The sequence below is a fragment of the Chiloscyllium plagiosum genome, unplaced genomic scaffold, assembly GCF_037043375.1.
Source record: "Chiloscyllium plagiosum isolate Xiang-an unplaced genomic scaffold, Cpla_swu_hap1 HiC_scaffold_1, whole genome shotgun sequence".
Lineage (NCBI taxonomy): Eukaryota > Metazoa > Chordata > Chondrichthyes > Orectolobiformes > Hemiscylliidae > Chiloscyllium > Chiloscyllium plagiosum.
In genome coordinates, this window is record NW_028270139.1 from 131,510,051 (window position 1) to 131,528,994 (window position 18,944).

The 18,944-nt window shown below is 42.9% G+C and overlaps 2 protein-coding genes across 5 annotated transcripts in view; both read left to right on the forward strand.

Moving 5' to 3' along the window:
* Positions 1-10,545: 10,545 nt before the first annotated feature.
* Positions 10,546-18,186, forward strand: LOC122564124 (uncharacterized). Of its 4 annotated transcripts, none has more exons than XM_043718855.2 (3): positions 10,599-10,652; positions 15,696-15,787; positions 15,935-18,186. In XM_043718855.2, exon 3 carries the CDS (start codon positions 15,953-15,955, stop codon positions 17,144-17,146), a length of 1,194 nt encoding a protein of 397 aa, XP_043574790.1. In that variant the 5' UTR covers positions 10,599-10,652; positions 15,696-15,787; positions 15,935-15,952; the 3' UTR covers positions 17,147-18,186. The 4 variants fall into 4 exon arrangements, with proteins under 4 accessions (XP_043574702.1, XP_043574790.1, XP_087846912.1 ...); XM_087990786.1 differs by lacking the exon at positions 10,599-10,652 and adding an exon at positions 10,703-11,376; XM_043718767.2 differs by lacking the exon at positions 15,696-15,787 and having other exon boundaries at positions 10,546-10,652.
* The window catches only part of dym (dymeclin), a 548,842-nt gene continuing 545,854 nt past the window's right edge, over positions 15,957-18,944 (forward strand). Inside the window, exon 1 of the mRNA XM_043718287.2 lies at positions 15,957-16,094. The gene's annotated coding sequence lies outside the window, so the exon portion shown is untranslated. The remainder of the gene's footprint in view (positions 16,095-18,944) is intronic.

Below are 18,944 nucleotides of genomic sequence, written 5' to 3' on the forward strand. Positions count from 1 at the left end.
GAGGGTTTCCTGACACAATATGTGGATAGGCCAACAAGAGGTGAGGCCATACTGGATTTGGTTCTGGGTAACGAACCAGGCCAGGTGTTAGAATTGGAGATAGGTGAGCACTTTGGGGGCAGTGACCACAATTCGGTGACTTTTACTCTAATGATGGAGAGGGATAAGTGTGCACTGCAGGGCAAGAGATAGCTGGGGGCAGGGGAATTATGATGCGGTGAGGCATGACTTAGGATGCATGGCTTGGAAAAGTAGGCTTCAAGGCAAGGGCGTAATTGATATGTGGAGCTTGTTCAAGGAGCAACTATTGAGTGTCCTTGATAAGTATGTACCTGTCAGGCAGGGAGGAAAGGGCCGTGTGAGGGAGCTGTGGTTTAATAAGGAATTGGAATCCCTTGTTAAATGGAAGAGGGCGGCCTATGTAAAGATGAGGCGTGAAGGTTCAATTGGGGCGATTGAGAGTTATAAGGTAGCCAGGAAGGACCTGAAGAGAGAGCTAAGAGCAGCAAGGAGGAGACATGAAAGGCCCTTAGTTGGTAGGATGAGGGAAAACCCTAAGGCTTTCTATAGGTATGTCAGGAATAAAAGAATGACTAGGGTAGGAATAGGTCCAGTCAAGGATAGTAGTGGAAAGTTGCGTGTGGAGGCTGAAGAGATTGGGGAGACACTGAATGAATACTTTTCGTCAGTATTCACTCAGGAACAGGACATTGTTGCCGATGTGAATACTGAGTCACAATTAAGTAGAATGATTGGCTTTGAGGTATGTAGGGAAGAGGTGTTGGAAATTCTGGAAAGGGTGAAAATAGATAAGTCCCCTGGGCCTGATGGCATTTATCCTAGGATTCTCTGGGAAGCAAGGGAGGAGATTGCAGAGCCAATGGCCTTGATTTTTATGTCCTCGTTGTCTACAGGAGTAGTGCCAGAAGACTGGAGGCTAGCAAATGTGGTTCCCTTGTTCAAGAAGGGGAGTAGGGATAATCCTAGTAACTATAGGCCGGTGAGTCTCACTTCTGTTGTGGGCAAAGTCTTAGAGAGAATTGTAAGGGATAGGATTTATGAACATCTGGATAGGAATAATGTGATCAAGGATAGTCAGCATGGTTTTGTGAAGGGCAGGTCGTGCCTCACAAACCTTATTGAATTCTTTGAGAAGGTGACTAAGGAGGTGGACGAGGGTAAAGCGGTAGATGTGGTGTATATGGATTTTAGTAAGGCGTTTGATAAGGTTCCCCATGGTAGGCTACTTCAAAAAATACGGAGCTATGGCATTGAGGGTGAGTTGGAGGTTTGGATTAGGAATTGGCTGGCTGGAAGAAGACAGAGGGTAGTAGTTGATGGTAAAGGTTCATCTTGGAGTGCCGTTACTAGTGGTGTTCCGCAAGGATCTGTTTTGGGACCATTGCTGTTTGTCATTTTTATAAATGACCTGGAGGAGGGGCTAGAAGGTTGGTGAGCACGTTTGCGGATGATACGAAAGTCGGTGGAGTTGTAGACAGTGAGGAAGGATGTGTCAGGTTACAGCGGGATATAGATAAGTTGCAGAGCTGGGCAGAAAGGTGGCAAATGGAGTTCAATATAGCTAAGTGTGAGGTGATTCACTTTGGTAAGAGTAACAAAAAGATGGGGTATTGGGCTAATGGTTGGATACTTGGTAGTGTGGATGAGCAGAGGGATCTTGGTGTCCATGTACACAGATCTTTGAAAGTTGCCACCCAGGTAAATAGTGCGGTGAAGAAGGCATATGGCGTACTGGCTTTTATTGGTAGAGGAATTGAGTTCCGGAGTCCTGAGGTCATGTTGCAGTTGTATAAGACTCTGGTGCGGCCGCATCTGGAGTATTGTGTGCAGTTTTGGTCGCCATACTATAGGAAGGATGTGGAGGCACTGGAACGGGTGCAGAGGAGGTTTACCAGGATGTTGCCTGGTATGGTAGGAAGATCGTATGAGGAAAGGCTGAGGCACTTGGGGCTGTTTTCATTGGAGAAAAGAAGGTTTAGGGGTGACTTGATAGAGGTGTACAAGATGATTAGGGGTTTAGATAGGGTTGACCGTGAGAACCTTTTTCCACATATGGAGTCAGCTATTACGAGGGGGCATAGCTTTAAATTAAGAGGCGGTAGGTATAGGACAGATGTTAGGGGTAGATTCTTTACTCAGCGAGTCGTGAGTTCATGGAATGCCTGCCAGTAGCAGTGGTGGACTCTCCCTCTTTATGGGCATTTAAGCAGGCATTGGATAGGCATATGGAGGATAGTGGGCTAGTGTAGGTTAGGTGGGCTTGGATCGGCGCAACATCGAGGGCCAAAGGGCCTGTACTGCGCTGTATTCTTCTATGTTCTATATGTTCAGGCCATTATGTCAAAATAGCTGTTTTCAGTAAATTAATGGACAGCATGATCATACTTCTACTGTCCATATGTTAGTCATAATTTACATCTATTACATATTTGAGGAAGGTAGTGGTAAAGTCACTGACTGATATTCCAAAACCCAGGTTACTGTACTGGATTTGAATTCCACCATGGCAGATGGTGAAATTTGATTTCAATAAAATTCTGGTCTAAAAGGCTAGTCTAATGGTGACCACAATTAATTTTTGTTAAAAAAAACCCATATGGTTCACTAATATCCTTACCTGATCTGCCTACCTGTGGCTCCAGACCCATAGCAATTTGGTTGACTCTCATCTCCGCTCTAGGCAATTAGGGAAAGGTAATAAATAATGGCCTGATTCCTGATAAAGGGCTTTTGCCCGAAACATTGATTTTCCTGCTGCTCGGTTGCTACCTGACCTGCTGTGCTTTTCCAGCACCACTAATCTTGACTCTGATCTCCAGCATCTGCAGTCCTCACTTTCGCTTAATAAATAATGGCCAAGCCAGTGACACCCACATCCCATTAACTTAAAAATAAAAATGTAAATTTCAAAAATATTTTAGGTGATTACATAAATATTTCAAAGCTTCAACTTCTAGTCATCTTTTAGTAACATTTTAAATTCTGTGCCAATAAACATTATTTAAAATCTTGCACAAATCCTTTTAATATAATCTCTGAGAATTCAAATCTCTTGTTTAAAAGTTATCACCCTATACATACAACAATATCCCTCACTATACCTTTATCACCGAACTAAGGTGGGGGGGGGGTTAACTTATTCAATATGGACATCATCTAGGACAAAGCAGCTGACTTGATTGGCGCCGACTCCCTCCCTAAAGCCATTGTGGGTCAACCAAACTGAAAGTGGATGCAGCAGTTCAAGAAAGCTGCACACGACCACCTTATCTAGGGTGACTAGGGACAGCTATTGACAACCCGTTTTATAAATGAATTTAAAAAAGCATATAAATGAATTTAAAAAAGCAAACAAATGACATTCAGATGAGTATGTTAGGAACAAGGCCTTCGAGTAGCAAATAGGTAAAGTTAAAGCTTATGGGATCCAGAGTAACTTGGCAAAATGGATCCAAAGTTGGCTTATTTACAGGAGACAGAGCATGGTGGTAGAAGGCAGTTTGTGTAACTGGAGACCAAAGTGCAGTGGCATACCACATGGGGATCAATGCTGGTTCCTTTATTGTTTGTGATATTCATTAATGCTTAGATGAGAATGTGGGAGGAATGATCAGTAAGTTTGTAGATGACACAAAGATTGGTTGACAGTGGAGAGCAAGGTGTTAGGTTACAGGAAGATGTAAATGGATTAAGCAGATTAGTTGCAGATGGAATTTAATCCTGATAAATGTAAGGTGAGTGCTTTGGAAAAGGGAACAAGACAAGGGAGTACTCAATGAATGGCCAGATGTTAGGGAGTTTAGGCGAACAGAGGGATCTTGGGGTGCTTGTCCTGAAGGTGGCAGGTAAAGTTAATAGGATAGTTTAGAAGGCATATGGGATTACATAGATTATGAGCAGAGAATGTAAAGGATTATGAGGAGCAGGGTGAATAGAAAGCAACTGTTTCCCTTAGTTGAAGGGTCAGTAACAAGGGGGCATAATTTAAAAGTGAACGGCAGGAGGTTTAGAAGGGATTTGAGATGCACCTTTTCACCCAGAGGGTGGTGGGATTTGGAATGCACTGCCTGTGAGGGCAGTTGAGGCTGGAACCTTTAAAAAGTATATGAATGAGCAGTTCAGAAGGCACTCAAGGCTACAGGCCTAGTACAGGAATGCATGATTAGTGTAGGTCGTAGTATAATTTTTTGACAGTTGATGTGTCAAAGGGTCTCTTCTGCATTGTATGATTCTGTAGTCCTGCAGGTTCTTCTTAGTAACATTTGAGAGTTAATGCCAAAATTGAGAGAACTGTCTGACAGACTAGTCAAGCAAAAGCCTGATATTATCATACCAAATTGTAACTTGCAGACAATGTTCCAGTTACCACTGTCACCAACCCTGAATACATACTATCTCACAGACAAGACAGTCCCATCAGACTTCATGACAGAGTCAGGAGGGAGTTGCCTTTGGGAGTTCTCAACATTGAACTTCATGAAGTCTCATGACATCAGGTTAAACGTGGCAAGAAAACATGCTTCTGATTACCAAATAGCACTCCTTCCCCTCCCATATCAGCTGATGAAGCAGTACTCCTCCAAGTGGAATACCACTTGCAGAAAGCAGAGTGGCAAGGGCACAGAACGTACTCTGATGGATGTTTTTAGAATTTTCTTCCTCAAAAGGTAATGTCAGGAACAGAACCAGGGATACATAAAAATTAGGTGCCAAATCATTGAAGCCAAACCACAGGACTACTTGCATGCCAAATTGCGTAAGAATCAACTGATAATCAAATCAAAGTGATTCTACAAAAAACAGATCAGGGATTTACAGTCTTCTCACATTTAGTGTGGAGATAAAGACCTAGAAGTCCTACAGCATCTCTTAAGCAAAACTGTAGCCAACATGATTTAGTGCTCATATCAAGAAATTGCTGAAGGCAGTACATAACTGTGAAGGTTATGGCCTCTGACAATATTCTGGCAACAGTATTCAAGATTAGTGCTCCAGAACTTGCCACATCTTAGCCAAACTCTTCCAGTACAGCTGCAATATTGCTACCTATTCAACAACACAAAGAATTGCCAAGATTGTCCTATACACAAAAAAGGACAAATCCAAACCAGTAAATTACTGTCCCATCGATAATGTGAAAAGTGATGAAGAGGTCATGAACAGTGCTATGAAACAGCACTTACTAAGAAAAATCTAAGGAAGAAGTATGGACACAACACCACAAGAGGCCTTAGTTTCACAGGGTAGTGTCCAAGGTGCAACCATTTTCAGCTGTTTTGTCAATAATTTTTTCTACGTAATGTTTGATGACAATTACACAATGTTCAGAACCATTTGCAACTCCGCAGGTAATTACACAATCCATGTTCAAATGCAGGAAGACCTGAACAATATTCAGACTTGAGCTGACAAGTCGTATGGTATTTTTGCACGGCACAAGTGCAAGGTAATGACTATCTCCATGAAAAGAGAATCTCACCATCATCCCTTAATAGTATTAACAACACAGACCCTACGATCCCTGAGCTTTAACATTGACCAGAAACTGAACTATACTTTAAATACTGTAGCTAAAAGAGCAGTTTGGAAGCTAGAAATTCTGCAGTGAGCAGCACATGTCTGCCTGATGCCTGTCACCAGCAAACATAAAATTGACACCATGCGATACAGAGTATCTTGCTTGATTGGCACTTCAAACACCAATTGTGACATAAAACAAATTGCTGGAAAAGCTCAGCAGGTCTGGCAGCATCTATGGAGAGAAATCAGAGTTAACGTTTCAGGTTCAATCACCCTTTCTCAGACCCAGTGTTGGCATTCTCTCTTAACCACTGATGCACAGTAGCAGCCATAAGACCATAACACATAGGAGCAGAAATTAGGCCATTCAGCCCAATGAATCTGCTCTGCCATTCAATCATGGCTGATAAGTTTCTCAACCACATTCTTCTGCTTTCTTCCCATAATTCTTGATCCCCTTGATACTCAAGAACTTATCTATCTCAGTCTTAAATATACCCAATGACCTGGCCTCCACAGCCTTCTGTGGAAGTAAATTTCATAGATTTGCCACTCTGTGGCTGAAGAAGTTTCTCCTTATCTCCGTTCTAAAAGATCTTCCGTTTACTCTGTGCCCTCAGGTCCTAGTCTCCTACCAATGGAAACATCTTCCCAACATCTACTCTGTCCAGGCTATTCAGCATTCTGTATGTTTCAATGAGATCCCCACTCATCCTTCTAAACTCCATCAAGTATAGACCAGAGTCCTCAAACATTCCTCATACGTTAAGCTTTTTATTCTTGGAACCATTCTTGTGAACCTCCTCTAAACATGCTCCAAGGCTAGTATATCCTTCCAGAGATATGGGGCCCAAAACCATGCATACTCCCATGTGGTCTGACCAGAGCTTTATAGAGCCTTAGAAGTACATCCCTGCTATTACGCTCAAGTCCCCTCAAAATAAGTGCCATAATTGCATTTGCCTTCCTAACTACTGACTCAATCTGCAAGTTTACCTTGAGAGAATCCTGTACTGGAACTCCCAAGTCTCTTTGCACTTCAGTCTTCTGAATTTTCTCCCCATTTAGAAAATAGTCCACGCCTCTATTCCTGCTAAAGTGTGTGACCTCACACTTCCCCATGCTGTACTACATCTGCCATTTCTTTGCCCACTCTCCTAACCTGTCCAAACCCTTTCCCACCTTCTCAATGCTACTTGTCCCTCTACCTACCTTTGGATTGCCTGAAAGTTTAGCCAGAATGCCCTCAGTTCCTTCATCTAGATCGTGAAAAGTTGTGGTTCCAACAGTGAACCTTGCAAAACACTACTTGTCACCAGCTGTCATCCTGAGAAGGATCCTTTTAGCCCCACCCTCTGCTTTCTGCCAGATAACCAAGCTTCTATATATGCTAGCACCTTGCCTGTAACTCCATGGGCCCTCATCTTACTCAGTAGCCTCCTGTGAGGTCCCTTGTCAAAGGCCTTCTTGAAGTCCAGGTGGATAACATCCATTGGCTCTCTTTCATCTAACCTGTTCATTACTTCCTCAAAGAATTCTAGAAGATTTGCCAGGCATGACCTCCCCTTGATAAAACCATGCTGGCTTTGCTCTATTTTACTATGCACTTTCGAGTCTTCAGAAGTCTCATTCTTTACAATGGATTCCAGGATCTTACCCAAGACCAAGGTTAGACTAATTGGTCTGTAATTTTCTGTCTTTTGCCTTACTCCCTTTTAAACAGGGGTATCACATTAGTGATTTTCCAGTCCTCTGGGACCCTTCCTGATTCTGGCAATTCCTGAAAGATCACCACTAATTCCTCCATTATCTCTTCAGCTATCTCCCTTAGAACTCTGGAGTCCAGGTGATTTACGTACCCTCAGTTTTTCTAATACTTTTTTCCTGATAATGGCCACCATACTCAGCCATGTATACCTTTACAAAATGCACTGCTGTAGTTCCCCAACGCCACTTGAACTGCATATTCCACTTTGCCACTTAAACAGTCAAGGGCAGTATGGGAACACTACCACTTTCGCGTTCCTCTCAAAACCACAAAGAGCAAAGAGAACAAAAACAAAGAAAATTACAGCACAGGAACAGGCTCTCTGAACCTGTGCTAATCCAGATCCTCTATCTAAACCTGTCACCTATTTTCTAAGGATCTGTATCCCTCTGCTCCCTGCCCATTCATGTATCTATCTAGATATATCTTAAATGATGCTAACGTGCCCACCTCTACCATCTCTGCTGACAATGCGTTCCAGGCACCCACCACCCTCTGCGTAATGAACATTCCATGCATATCTCCTTAAACTTTTCCCCCTCACCTTGAACTTGTGACCCCTAGTAATTGAGACCTCACTCTAGGAAAAAACTTCTTGCTATCCATCTCATGCTTTTGTAGACCTCAATCAACTCCCCCTTCAACCTCCATTTTTCTAATGAAAATAATCCTAATGAAAATAACCCTCCATATCAGGCAACATCCTGTGAACTTTCTCTGCACCCTTTCCATCCTTGTGGTAATGTGGCAACCAGAACTGTACACACAACAACAGTTTATATTCCAAAAGGCTTATTTGGAAGTACTAGCTTTCAGAGCGCTGCTCCTTTATCAGGTAGTTGTGGAGACTGGCCGGGCTCATTCCCCAACACCAGGTCCAGTATGGCCCCTTCCCGAGTTGGATTATTTACATACTGCCATAGAAAACCGTCCTCAATGCTCTTCACAAATTCTACTCCATCTCAGCCTCTAACAACTAAGTGAATCTCAACACCAGTGTTGGGAAAATTAAAATCTCCTATTAGCACCACACTTTTGTTCCTACATCTTTCCATAATCTGTTTATATATTTGTTCCTCTACCTCAGGCTCGCTGTTGGGAGGCCTGTAGTACAGCCCCAACATTGTTACCGCATCCTTCCTATTTCTGAGCTCTACCCATATTGCCTCACTGCTTGAGTCCTCCATAGTGCCCTTCTTCAGCACAGCTGTGATATCCTCTCTGACCAGTAATGCAATTTCTCTACCTCTTAAACGTCCCTCGCTATCCCACCTGAAGCATTGATATCCTGGGATGTTTAGTTGCCAATCATGCTCTTCCCTCAACCAAGTCTCAGTAATAGCAATAACATCATATGCCCAGGTACTAATCCAAGCCCTAAGTTCATCTGCCTTACCAACTACACTTCTTGCATGATAACAAATACACGTCAGACCACCAGCCTGTTTGCATTTATCATTTGCTGCCTGCTTACTCTTCCCCTTAGTCACGCTGACTTCATGATCTAGTTCCTTACAGGCTTTAGTTACTATCTCCTTACTGTCCAGTAACCTCCTCATTTGGTTTCCATTCCCCTGCTACATTAGTTTAAACCCTCCCCAATGGCATTAGCAAAAGCACCCATGAGGACATTGGTTCCAGTCTGGCCCAGGCGTAGACCATCCAATTTGTAATAGTCCCACCTCCCACAAAACCGGTCCCAATGTTCCAAAAATCTGAACCCTTCCCTCCTACACCCTCTCTCAAGCTACACATTCATCATGCCTATTCTCTCATTTCTACTCTAACTAGCACGTGGCACTGGTAGCAATCCTGAGATTACTACCTCTGAGGTCCTACTTTATAATTTGGCTCCTAATTCCATAAATTCTGCCTATGGGACCTCATTTCTTTTTTTAACCTATATGATTGGTGCCTATATGCACCACGACAACTGGCTGTTCACCCTCCCCCTTCAGAATGTTCTGCAGCTGATCTGAGACATCCCTGAGCCGTGCACCTGTGAGGCAACATACCATCCAGGAGTCTTGTTTTTGACCACAGAACCACCTATCTACTCCCCTTACAATTGAATCCCCCACGACTATAGCCCTTCCACTCTTTTTCCTGCCCTTCTGTATAGCAGAGCCAGCCACAGTGCCATGAACCTGGTTACTGCTGCCTTCCTCCGGAGAGCCAACTCCCCCAACAGTACCCAAAATGGTAAAGCCGTTTTTGAGGGAGATGACTGCAGGGGACACCTGCACTGCTTTCCTCCTCTACCCTAACTCATTGTTCATTCACTGTCATGGAGTCAAATGCCTGGAATTAAGTTTCTAACAGTACTGCTGTTAAACCTATGCCTCGTGAATAGTAGGGATCCATCCGGAAGGACAATTAGAAATAGGTAATAAATGCTGGTCTGGATAGAATACAATACTGTATATAGAAACAGCTGAATGCATTGAACACAGACAAGGAATGGACCTTGACAGCATTCAACTTTTATGCTGAAGACGAGAAACTAGAAAACGTGCAGCACTTAACCTGGCTGTTTCAGTGCAGTTACAACATTAGTATGAACCAATTGATGTGGAAAGTTGCCCAGTTACATGCTGTTCACATGAAACAGGACAAAGCGAACCTGGGCAATTATTGTGTCATCAGTGAACCATCAATCATCAGCAAAGTATTTATGATGCCATCAATAGGAAATATGCTATTTTGGGGTTTTTTTTCAGAACTTAAATTTCACTAATGTTTCTTTACGCCATAGATCTGACATGATATTGAAGTCACTCATTGTCTTATATATGGAATTCAGTTATTTTGACCATTTACAATAATTATAATTTTGATGTAGATAAACCTTTGAACCTAATTACAGAAAATATTGGAAACATTCAGTAGAGCCACAACATCTGTGGAGAGAGAAAAGCAGGTGCCACGTTTCTCTTTCCACACGCTGCCTAGCCTATTGAGCATTTTCAGCATCTTGGGTACTTATTTTTAAGATTTTCAGCAGCTTTTTGCGACAGTTTTAAAATTTACAGCTTGGGATTACTCTCTGAATAATAAAGTAATTGCATTTAACTTAGAGGGAAAGAAGTGAATAAACATCACGTTTAAAAATATTAAGGGGCAGCTGCTTTTTCCGACGAGGACCGAAGAAATGGCAGCCAGATTCTCCAGGGTGCTTCACGCTCCTGAAAGTCCTCTATCTCCGGGGAGTAGCACGCTGTGCGCGCGCGCAGGCAGCCAGCCCGAGTTCTCTCCGTGCCTGCGCGATGCAGGAAGACAAGGGGTAGTGGTCGGCGGTCGATGTTAAATCCGTGAAGCTGCAGCCTTTCCTTGGGGTTGGGGGGTAAGTGGGGATTCGGTGCAAACCTGTGAGGAAATAATTTAACTTGGGGAGGGTTATGACCTGCTCATTTTAATTGCCAGCGGAGAAGCAAGGTTTTTTTGCCTCCACCATCTGGCCGTTTGCTGCTTCCGCCATTTTAACCGCTTTCCTGTCACTTCGGCCTCGGGGAGCGGGCCGGACTGGACTGGGTTCGTTGTCATTAGTCTGGCCCAGCCAGTGTAACTGTATCGGGCTCGATCACATGGATCAGGCCGGGGCCTCGGGCAATACATGGGAGATTGGCTTCATCGCCTTCACCGTTTGAGGCCTTCACTCTAGGCTTCCTCTGACTGCTCAGCAGCAACTTGATCGATCTCAGGGCCATTCTCAAGCGCTCTTGATAAATGAGTAAAATATGACTGTACTAGCACCTCTGTTCCCAACTTTTATTTAAAGAATGGCCAATTATTTTACTGTAAGAAAGTACAGACTAGTCGGGGTTTCATCGCAATACAAAAGAACATTGTGGGTCCGCCCCAGATCAGGGAAGGAGGACTGAGATATACTTGAACAAATTAGCACTGAGGGGGAGAAGATATTCCTGATCTGAGCAGGCTTGGAAGCGATAAATTCCCAGGCACAGATAAGGGGTATCCAAGGCTGCTAAGGGAGCCCAGGGAGAAGATTGTAGACTCACATTCATTTTCAATCCTATCTGGCTACCAGAAGAGTGCGAGAGGTCAAGGTAATGCACTACTATTCAAGAATGATAGTAGGAATAAACTAGGAAATCATAGGTCAGTGTATCTAACATTTAGAAAAAAAATGGGCAGAATGAACTTCCACTTAGAGAGGCAAGGATTAATCAAGAATAGTCAGCAGAGCTTCGAAATAGGGGAGATTATGTGAGTGGTGACATTATAGAGTCATAGAGATGTCCAGCATGGAAACAGACCCTTCGGTCCAACTTGTCCACACCGACCAGATATCCCAACCCAATCTAGTCCTACCTGCCAGAACTTGGCCCATATCCCTCCAAACCCTTCCTATTCATATACCCATCCAAATGCCTCTTAAATGTTGCAATTGTACCAGCCTCCACCACATCCTCTGGCAACTCATTCCATACACGTACCACTCTCTGTGTGAAAATGTTGGCCCTTAGGTCTCTTTTATATTTCTCCCCTCTCAACCTAAACCTATGCCCTCTAGTTCTGGACTCCCTGATCCCAGGGAAAAGACTTTGTCTATTTATCCTATCCATGCCCCTCATAATTTTGTAAACCTCTAGAAGGTCACCCCTCAGCCTCCGACGCTCCAGGGAAAACAGCCCCAGCCTGTTCAGCCTCTCCCTATAGCTCAAATCCTCCAACCCTGGCAACATCCTTGTAAATCTTTTCTGAACCCTTTCAAGTTTCGCAACATCTTTCCGATAGGAAGGAGACCAGAATTGCATGCAATATTCCAACAGTGGCCTAACTAATGTCCTGTACAGCTGCAACATGACCTCCCAACTCCTGTACTCAATACTCTGACCAATAAAGGAAAATATACCAAACGCCACCTTCACTATCCTATCTACCTGTGACTCCACTTTCAAGGAGCTATGAACCTGCACTCCAAGGTCTCTTTGTTCAGCAACACTCGCTAGGACCTTACCATTAAGTGTATAAGTCCTGCTAAGATTTGCTTTCCCAAAATGCAGCACCTCACATTTATCTGAATTAAGCTCCGTCTGCCACTTCTTAGCCCATTTCCCCATCTGATCCAGATCCTGTTGTAATCTGAAATAACCCTCTTCGCTGTCCACTACACCTCCAATTTTGGTGCCATCTGCAAACTTACTAACTGTACCTCTTATGCTCGCATCCAAATCATTTATGTAAATGACAAAAAGTAGACAACCCAGCACCGATCCTTGTGGCACTCCACTGGTCACAGGCCTCCAGTCTGAAAAACAACCCTCCACCACCACCCTCTGTCTTCTGCCTTTGAGCCAGTTCTGTATCCTAATGGCTAGTTTTCCCTGTATTCCATGAGATCTAACCTTGCTAACAAGTCTCCCATGGGGAACCTTGTCGAATGCCTTACTGAAGTCCATATAGATCACATCTACCACTCTACCCTCATCAATCCTCTTTGTTACTTCTTCAAAAAACTCAATCAAGTTTGAGAGACATGATTTCCCACGCACAAAGCCATGCTGACTATCACTAATCATCCTTGCCTTTCCAAATACATGTTACATCCTGTCCTTTAGGATTCCCTCCAACAACTTGCCCACCACTGAGGTCAGGCTCACCGGTCTATTGTTCCCTAGCTTGTCTTTACTGCCCTTCTTAAACAGTGGCACCACGTTTGCCAACCTCCAGTCTTTTGGCACCTCACCTGTGACTATCGATGATCCAAATATCTCAGCAAGAGGCTCACCAATCACTTCTCTAGCTTCCCACAGAGTTCTCGGGTACACCTGATTAGGTCCTGGGGATTTATCCACCTTTAACTATTTCAAGACATCCAGCACTTCATCCTCTGTAATCTGGACATTTTGCAAGATGTCACCATCTATTTCCCTACAGTCTATATCTTCGATATCCTTTTCCACAGTAAATACTGATGCAAAATATTAATTTAGTACCTCCCCCATTTTCTGTGGCTCCACACAAAGGCTGTCTTGCTGATCTTTGAGGGGTCCTATTCTCTCCCTAGTTACCCTTTGTCCTTAATATATTTGTAAGAACCCTTTGGATTCTCCTTAATTCTATTTGCCAACGCTATCTCATGTCCCCTTTTTGACCTCCTGATTTCCTCTTAACTACATTCCTACTGTCTTTATACTCTTCTCAGGATTCACTCGATCTATCCTGACATATGCTTCCCTCTTTTTCTTAACCAAACCCTCAATTTCTTTAGTCATCCAGCATTCCCTATACCTACCAGCCTTTCCTTTCACCCTGACAGGAATATACTTTCTCTGGATTCTCGTTATCTCATTTCTGAAGGCTTCCCATTTTCCAGCCATCCCTTTACCTGCGAACATGTGCCTCCAGTCAGCTTTTGAAAGCTCTTGCCTAGTACTGTCAAAATTGGTCTTTCTCCAATTTAGAACTTCAACTTTTAGATCTGGTCTATCCTTTTCTATCACGATTTTAAAACTAATAGAATTATGGTCGCTGGCCCCAAAGTGCTCCCCCACTGACACCTCACTCACCTGCCCTGCCTTATTTCCCAAGAGTAGGTCAAGTTTTGCACCTTCTCTAGTGGGTACATCCATGTACTGAATCAGAAAATTGTCTTGTACGCACTTAAGAAATTCCTCTCCATCCAAACCTTTAACACTATGGCAGTCCCAGTCGATGTTTGGAAAGTTAAAATCCCCTACCATAACTACCCTATTATTCTTAAAGATAGATGAGATCTCCTTACAAGTTTGTTTCTCAATTTCCCTCTGACTATTAGAGGGTCTATAATACAATCCCAATAAGGTAATCATCCCTTTCTTATTTCTCAGTTCCACCCAAATAACATCCCTGGATGTATTTCCGGGCCACTGTTTTTGTAACAAAATCCATGTAACAAGTACATGTGACAATAAATATAACATTGTGTCTAATAAATCTAATTGAATATTTCGAGGAGGTGACTTGGTATGTAGATGAGGGTAGGGCAGTTAATGTCTACATGGACATAATCCTCAGGTGCTACCTGACTGGCTGTCTTTTTCCAGCACCATGCTCTTCACTCTACATGGACATCACTTAAGCTTTTAGTAAGGTCTTTGACAGTCTAGTTAAGATGCTAAGAGCCCATCGAATCCAGGACAGTTTGTCTAATTTGAACCCAAAACTTGCTCCCTACTTATCATCACCTGCTGCACTTGTATTAATTTAGGTAAATGTGATGTATTTTGGAAAGACAAATCGAGACAGGACTTCTACACTTACTGGTAGGGTCCTGGGGTCTCTTGCTGAACAAAGAGATATTGGGGTGCAGGGTCATAGTTCCTTGAAGGTGGAGTCACAGGTAGACAGTATAATGAAGAAGGCATTTAGTACACTTGCCATTATTAGTCATTGGATTGAGTAGAGAGTTGGGATGTAATTTGCAGCTTTACAGGACGTGGGTTAGGCCACTTTTGGAATACTGCATTCAGTTCTGGTCTCCCCCACTATAGGAAAGATGTTGTTAAACTGGAAAGAGCGCTGAAGAGATAAAAATGTTAACAAGATTGGAGGGTTTGAGCTTTAGGGAGAGGCTATATAGGCTGGGACTGTTTTTCCTGAAGTGTTGGAAGCTGAGGGGTGATCTTGAGGAAGTTTATAAAATAAGGAGGGACATGGGTAGGGTGCATGGTCAAGGTCTTTTCCCCAGGGTAGGGGAATCCACAACTAGAGGGCAATGGTTTAAGGTGAGAGAAGAAAGGTGCCAAAGGGACGTAAGGGGCAACCTTTTCATACAGAGGGTGGTGTGTGTATAGAATGAGCTGCCAGAGGAGGTGGTGGAAGCACTTAAAAGGCATTGGGATGAGTGTGTGATTAGGAAGGCTTTAGAGAGAAATGGGCCAAATGCTAGTAACCGGGACTAGATAAATTTGGGATACCAGAATTGAATGCAGTATTCCAAAAGTGGTCTAACCAATGCCCTGTCCATCCATAATATGGCATCCCAACTCCTATGGGTGGCACAGTGGTTAGCACTGCTGCTTCACAGCGCCAGAGACCTGGGTTCAATTCCCGCCTTAGGCGACTCTCTATGTGGAGTTTGCACATTCTCCCCGTGTCTGCATGGGTTTCCTCTGGGTGCTCCGGTTTCCTCCCACAATCCAAAATGTGCAGGTTAGGTGAATTGGCCATGCTAAGTTGCCCGTAGTGAAGGGATAAATGTAGTGGCGGGTCGGTGTGGACTTGTTGGGCTGAAGGGCCTATTTCCACGCTGTAAGTAATCTAATCTAATCTAATCTAATCTAATCCTATAGTTTATGTACTAACCAATAAAGGCAAGAGTACCAAAAGTACACTGCATTCACTAAAGAAGTGTGGTGAATGGATATTTGATTTGTCACAGCATGGACGATGACTGTGCCCAAAGAAGGAATCTATTGAGGAGGAATGGGGGAGGAAGAAGGAAGGGAAAAGATCAATAGCAGAAAATAATTGGTATGTGAGACTTCCTCTCTGACTTCTCCCAATAATTGGGCAGCTGTCTTAACATACATTGATTGTGTTTCACTATAATATGTGGCGTGTAATAATTTAATTCCACTGTAACTTGTGGAAGACAATAATCGTGATCTCTTATTTTAGGAGATTCTGACAGTACCAATGGAGAACACACAAGAATCAGACTCTGCTCTTCAGTCAACTGAGATCTGCCAAAAGGGGCCCACATTGAATATTTCTAAAAGGCCTGAACGCCGTCAGCGTTCCCGAGATAGACTGAAGCTCTTTATCTGCTCTGAATGTGGTAAGAGCTTTAACAAATACTCGCACCTCAAATTGCACCTCTTGGTCCATACAGGAGAGAAACCTTTCAAATGTCGTGTCTGTGATAAGGAATTCAATCATCCATCCAGCCTTCGCAAGCATGAGATCACACACACGGGAGAGAAGCCATTCAAATGCTCCGACTGTGGAAAGAGTTTTAATGACTCATCAAATCTGTCTCGGCACAAACGCATTCATAGTGGTGAGAAACCATTTAAGTGTAACATGTGTGACAAAGGATTTACTTATTCTCACCATCTTGTATCACACCAACGCACACACACAGGAGAGAAGCCATTTCAATGCACAACATGTGGGAAAGAGTTCAGTCAATCATCCACACTGGTGATGCACAAACGAACTCATGCTGACAAGAGACCATATAAATGTGGAACATGCGGGAAGGGGTTTCAGTTGTCACGCCATTTGGTGGCTCACCGTCGCACACATGCAGGAGAGAAAGCATTCCTGCATGAGAAGGAGTTCAAGCAGGATTCTGGTTTAATGAAACATCAGCGGATTGATACAAAAGAGCTGCCATATAAATGTACCTTCTGCAGCAAAACGTTCCGTCAATCTCACAACCTAATGGTCCACAAGCGTGTACATATGGTCAAGAAGCCATATCAGATCTCCACACGCAGGCAGGAATTCAACCAGCAATCGTCCCACGTAAAGAATGACCATACGCACACAGAAGAGAAGCCATATTTATGTTCTGCTTGTGAAAAGAGGTTCAAGGGCTCCAGCATTTTGGTGACATATCACACCAACACAGATGACAGTTCTTGTCACTGTGTTGGATGTGGAAAGGTTTTCAAAAACTCATCCAATCTTATCCAGCAACAGGTTGCACTCAAAGAAGAGGACCACACAAACATACTAGGTGTGAGAAGGGCTTCAAGCGTACACGCAAATCACATGTGTGATGTATTGAGCCATCAGAATGTCCATGCAGGAGAGACTCCGTTCAAATATACAAGATGTAGGAAAGGCTGTAAAACTCCTCCATCTGTCACATCACCAGTGTAGCCACAGTTCCTGAGATCTTGTCCTCTTCTCTTTCTCTCTTCATTACACACAAGATAAAAAAAAGTTTTGGATAAAAACTTCAGCCCTTTAATCATTTCAATCTCCTATCCGTACTTTAAGCTTGATGGAATGCGTATTGCAGTGTGCCACTTGAAGGAGGTGCTGATGCACTACAATTTGTTGGCTAAGACAATTTTGAATACATCTGGTGGGTATCCATACTCGTATCAACACCTTTTTGGAACTTGCTTTCAAAGTGACATTTCAGAGCAGAACCTCTGGGACCAATTTAAGAATTTTATCAAGTGTAGAATCATTGCATCAGAATGTCAGTTAAAAATTGAGATTTTCTGATGTTTTCCAAGACATTGTCCAAATAAAGAACAATGTAATGGGCCCCAATTTGTTGCTCTATGGTATAGAGTTTAAAGCACGTGGAGTTCAGAAGGTGAGAGCTGACAGATATCCAGAAAAATTGTTAACTCAGTGGACAGACTTTTTTCATTGCAAAGACATTCACGGGTGGGCAGACATTTTTGTGTAAGATTTTCAGCATTGACCTGACATCACCATGTCCTGCTATATTTTCTGTCCAGATGGGATTGGGCTTCTGGACCATCTCTCACAGGCTTAAGGAAATTCAGCATCTTTGTTTTGAACATTTGGTTTTCATACAACAGCATTTATATGTTTATATTGGCAAACCAGTTAGAGATATGGATCCCAAGTCTGCCAATATCACATTCTTTAAATTCTTTTTTTCTGATTTCATTAATACCATTGAGAAATGCAGGAAAAGACATAGGAAAATACTGGAGATGACAGTTAGTCTTGGCAGAATCTTCATAAAGAAATGTCAGCAGATTGACCTCACATTTTGGTATCAATAAGCAATTGGAAAAATTGGACTGAAGGCGGCATAGAATGATTCCTGTGTGGTAAGCCTAACTCAACACCAATCAGGAGCCACTAATGACTAAAAAATGTTTTATGAAACTCAAAAATGTTCTCCCTTGAAATAAAGTAAGTTTAGAAAGCCATTTATGTGCTGTTCAATATATTTCTCACATTTTTAAAATTAATTCTTTTATAAGTTGAGGACATTGAAAAGCAAGCATTTTTCTGCCCGTTCCTAATTAGCATTGAACTTGCTTGACCATTTTGGAGGGCAGTTGAAAGTCAACCATATTCCTGGTCTGAGATCATATGTTGGTCAGAGCTGATATGGATGGTAGATTTCCCTCCCTAAAGGGACATCAGTGAACCAGACTGTCATAAATTGTTTCATGGTCACTATTATTACGACAAAATTTCAATTTCTGATTTTATAAGTTTAAATTAAATTCCATCAACTGCTGTGGTGGACTGTGAACTCAGGCCTCCAGGGTGATAGCCTAGACTTCTGGCTTGCTCATCCAGTGGCATCACCACTACTTTTCCACACTGTCACATTTTGCTGGATTTCTAATAATATTGAGAACAATTTAATTGTTTTCCTTCCCATTTACCCAAGTAGTCAAACTTGAGAAAACATTCAGTAATGAATATTTGAAAGATGGTGTTTCTTCAATGATGCATTGAATTTGTCCCAGGTCTAAGAGATTGAGTTTTGATAAAGAGCTAAACTCTGCTTTTGCCCTACAGGTGCTGCTAGATCTGCTGGTTTTGCTGTCAGAAATTAGCAATTTCTGCTTTTGCTGTCAGAAATTAGCTTGTTCATGATGCTGGAGATTTATGCATGCGTGGAACTGGAGAAGGGCTGTTATTCCAGTTTCTTTGGCATCACCTTCTCTACAAG

Bases quoted from the DNA above. Each gene is read 5' to 3' on its own strand.
- LOC122564124 (XM_043718767.2), top strand. From the start codon at position 15,953: ATGGAGAACACACAAGAATCAGACTCTGCTCTTCAGTCAACTGAGATC.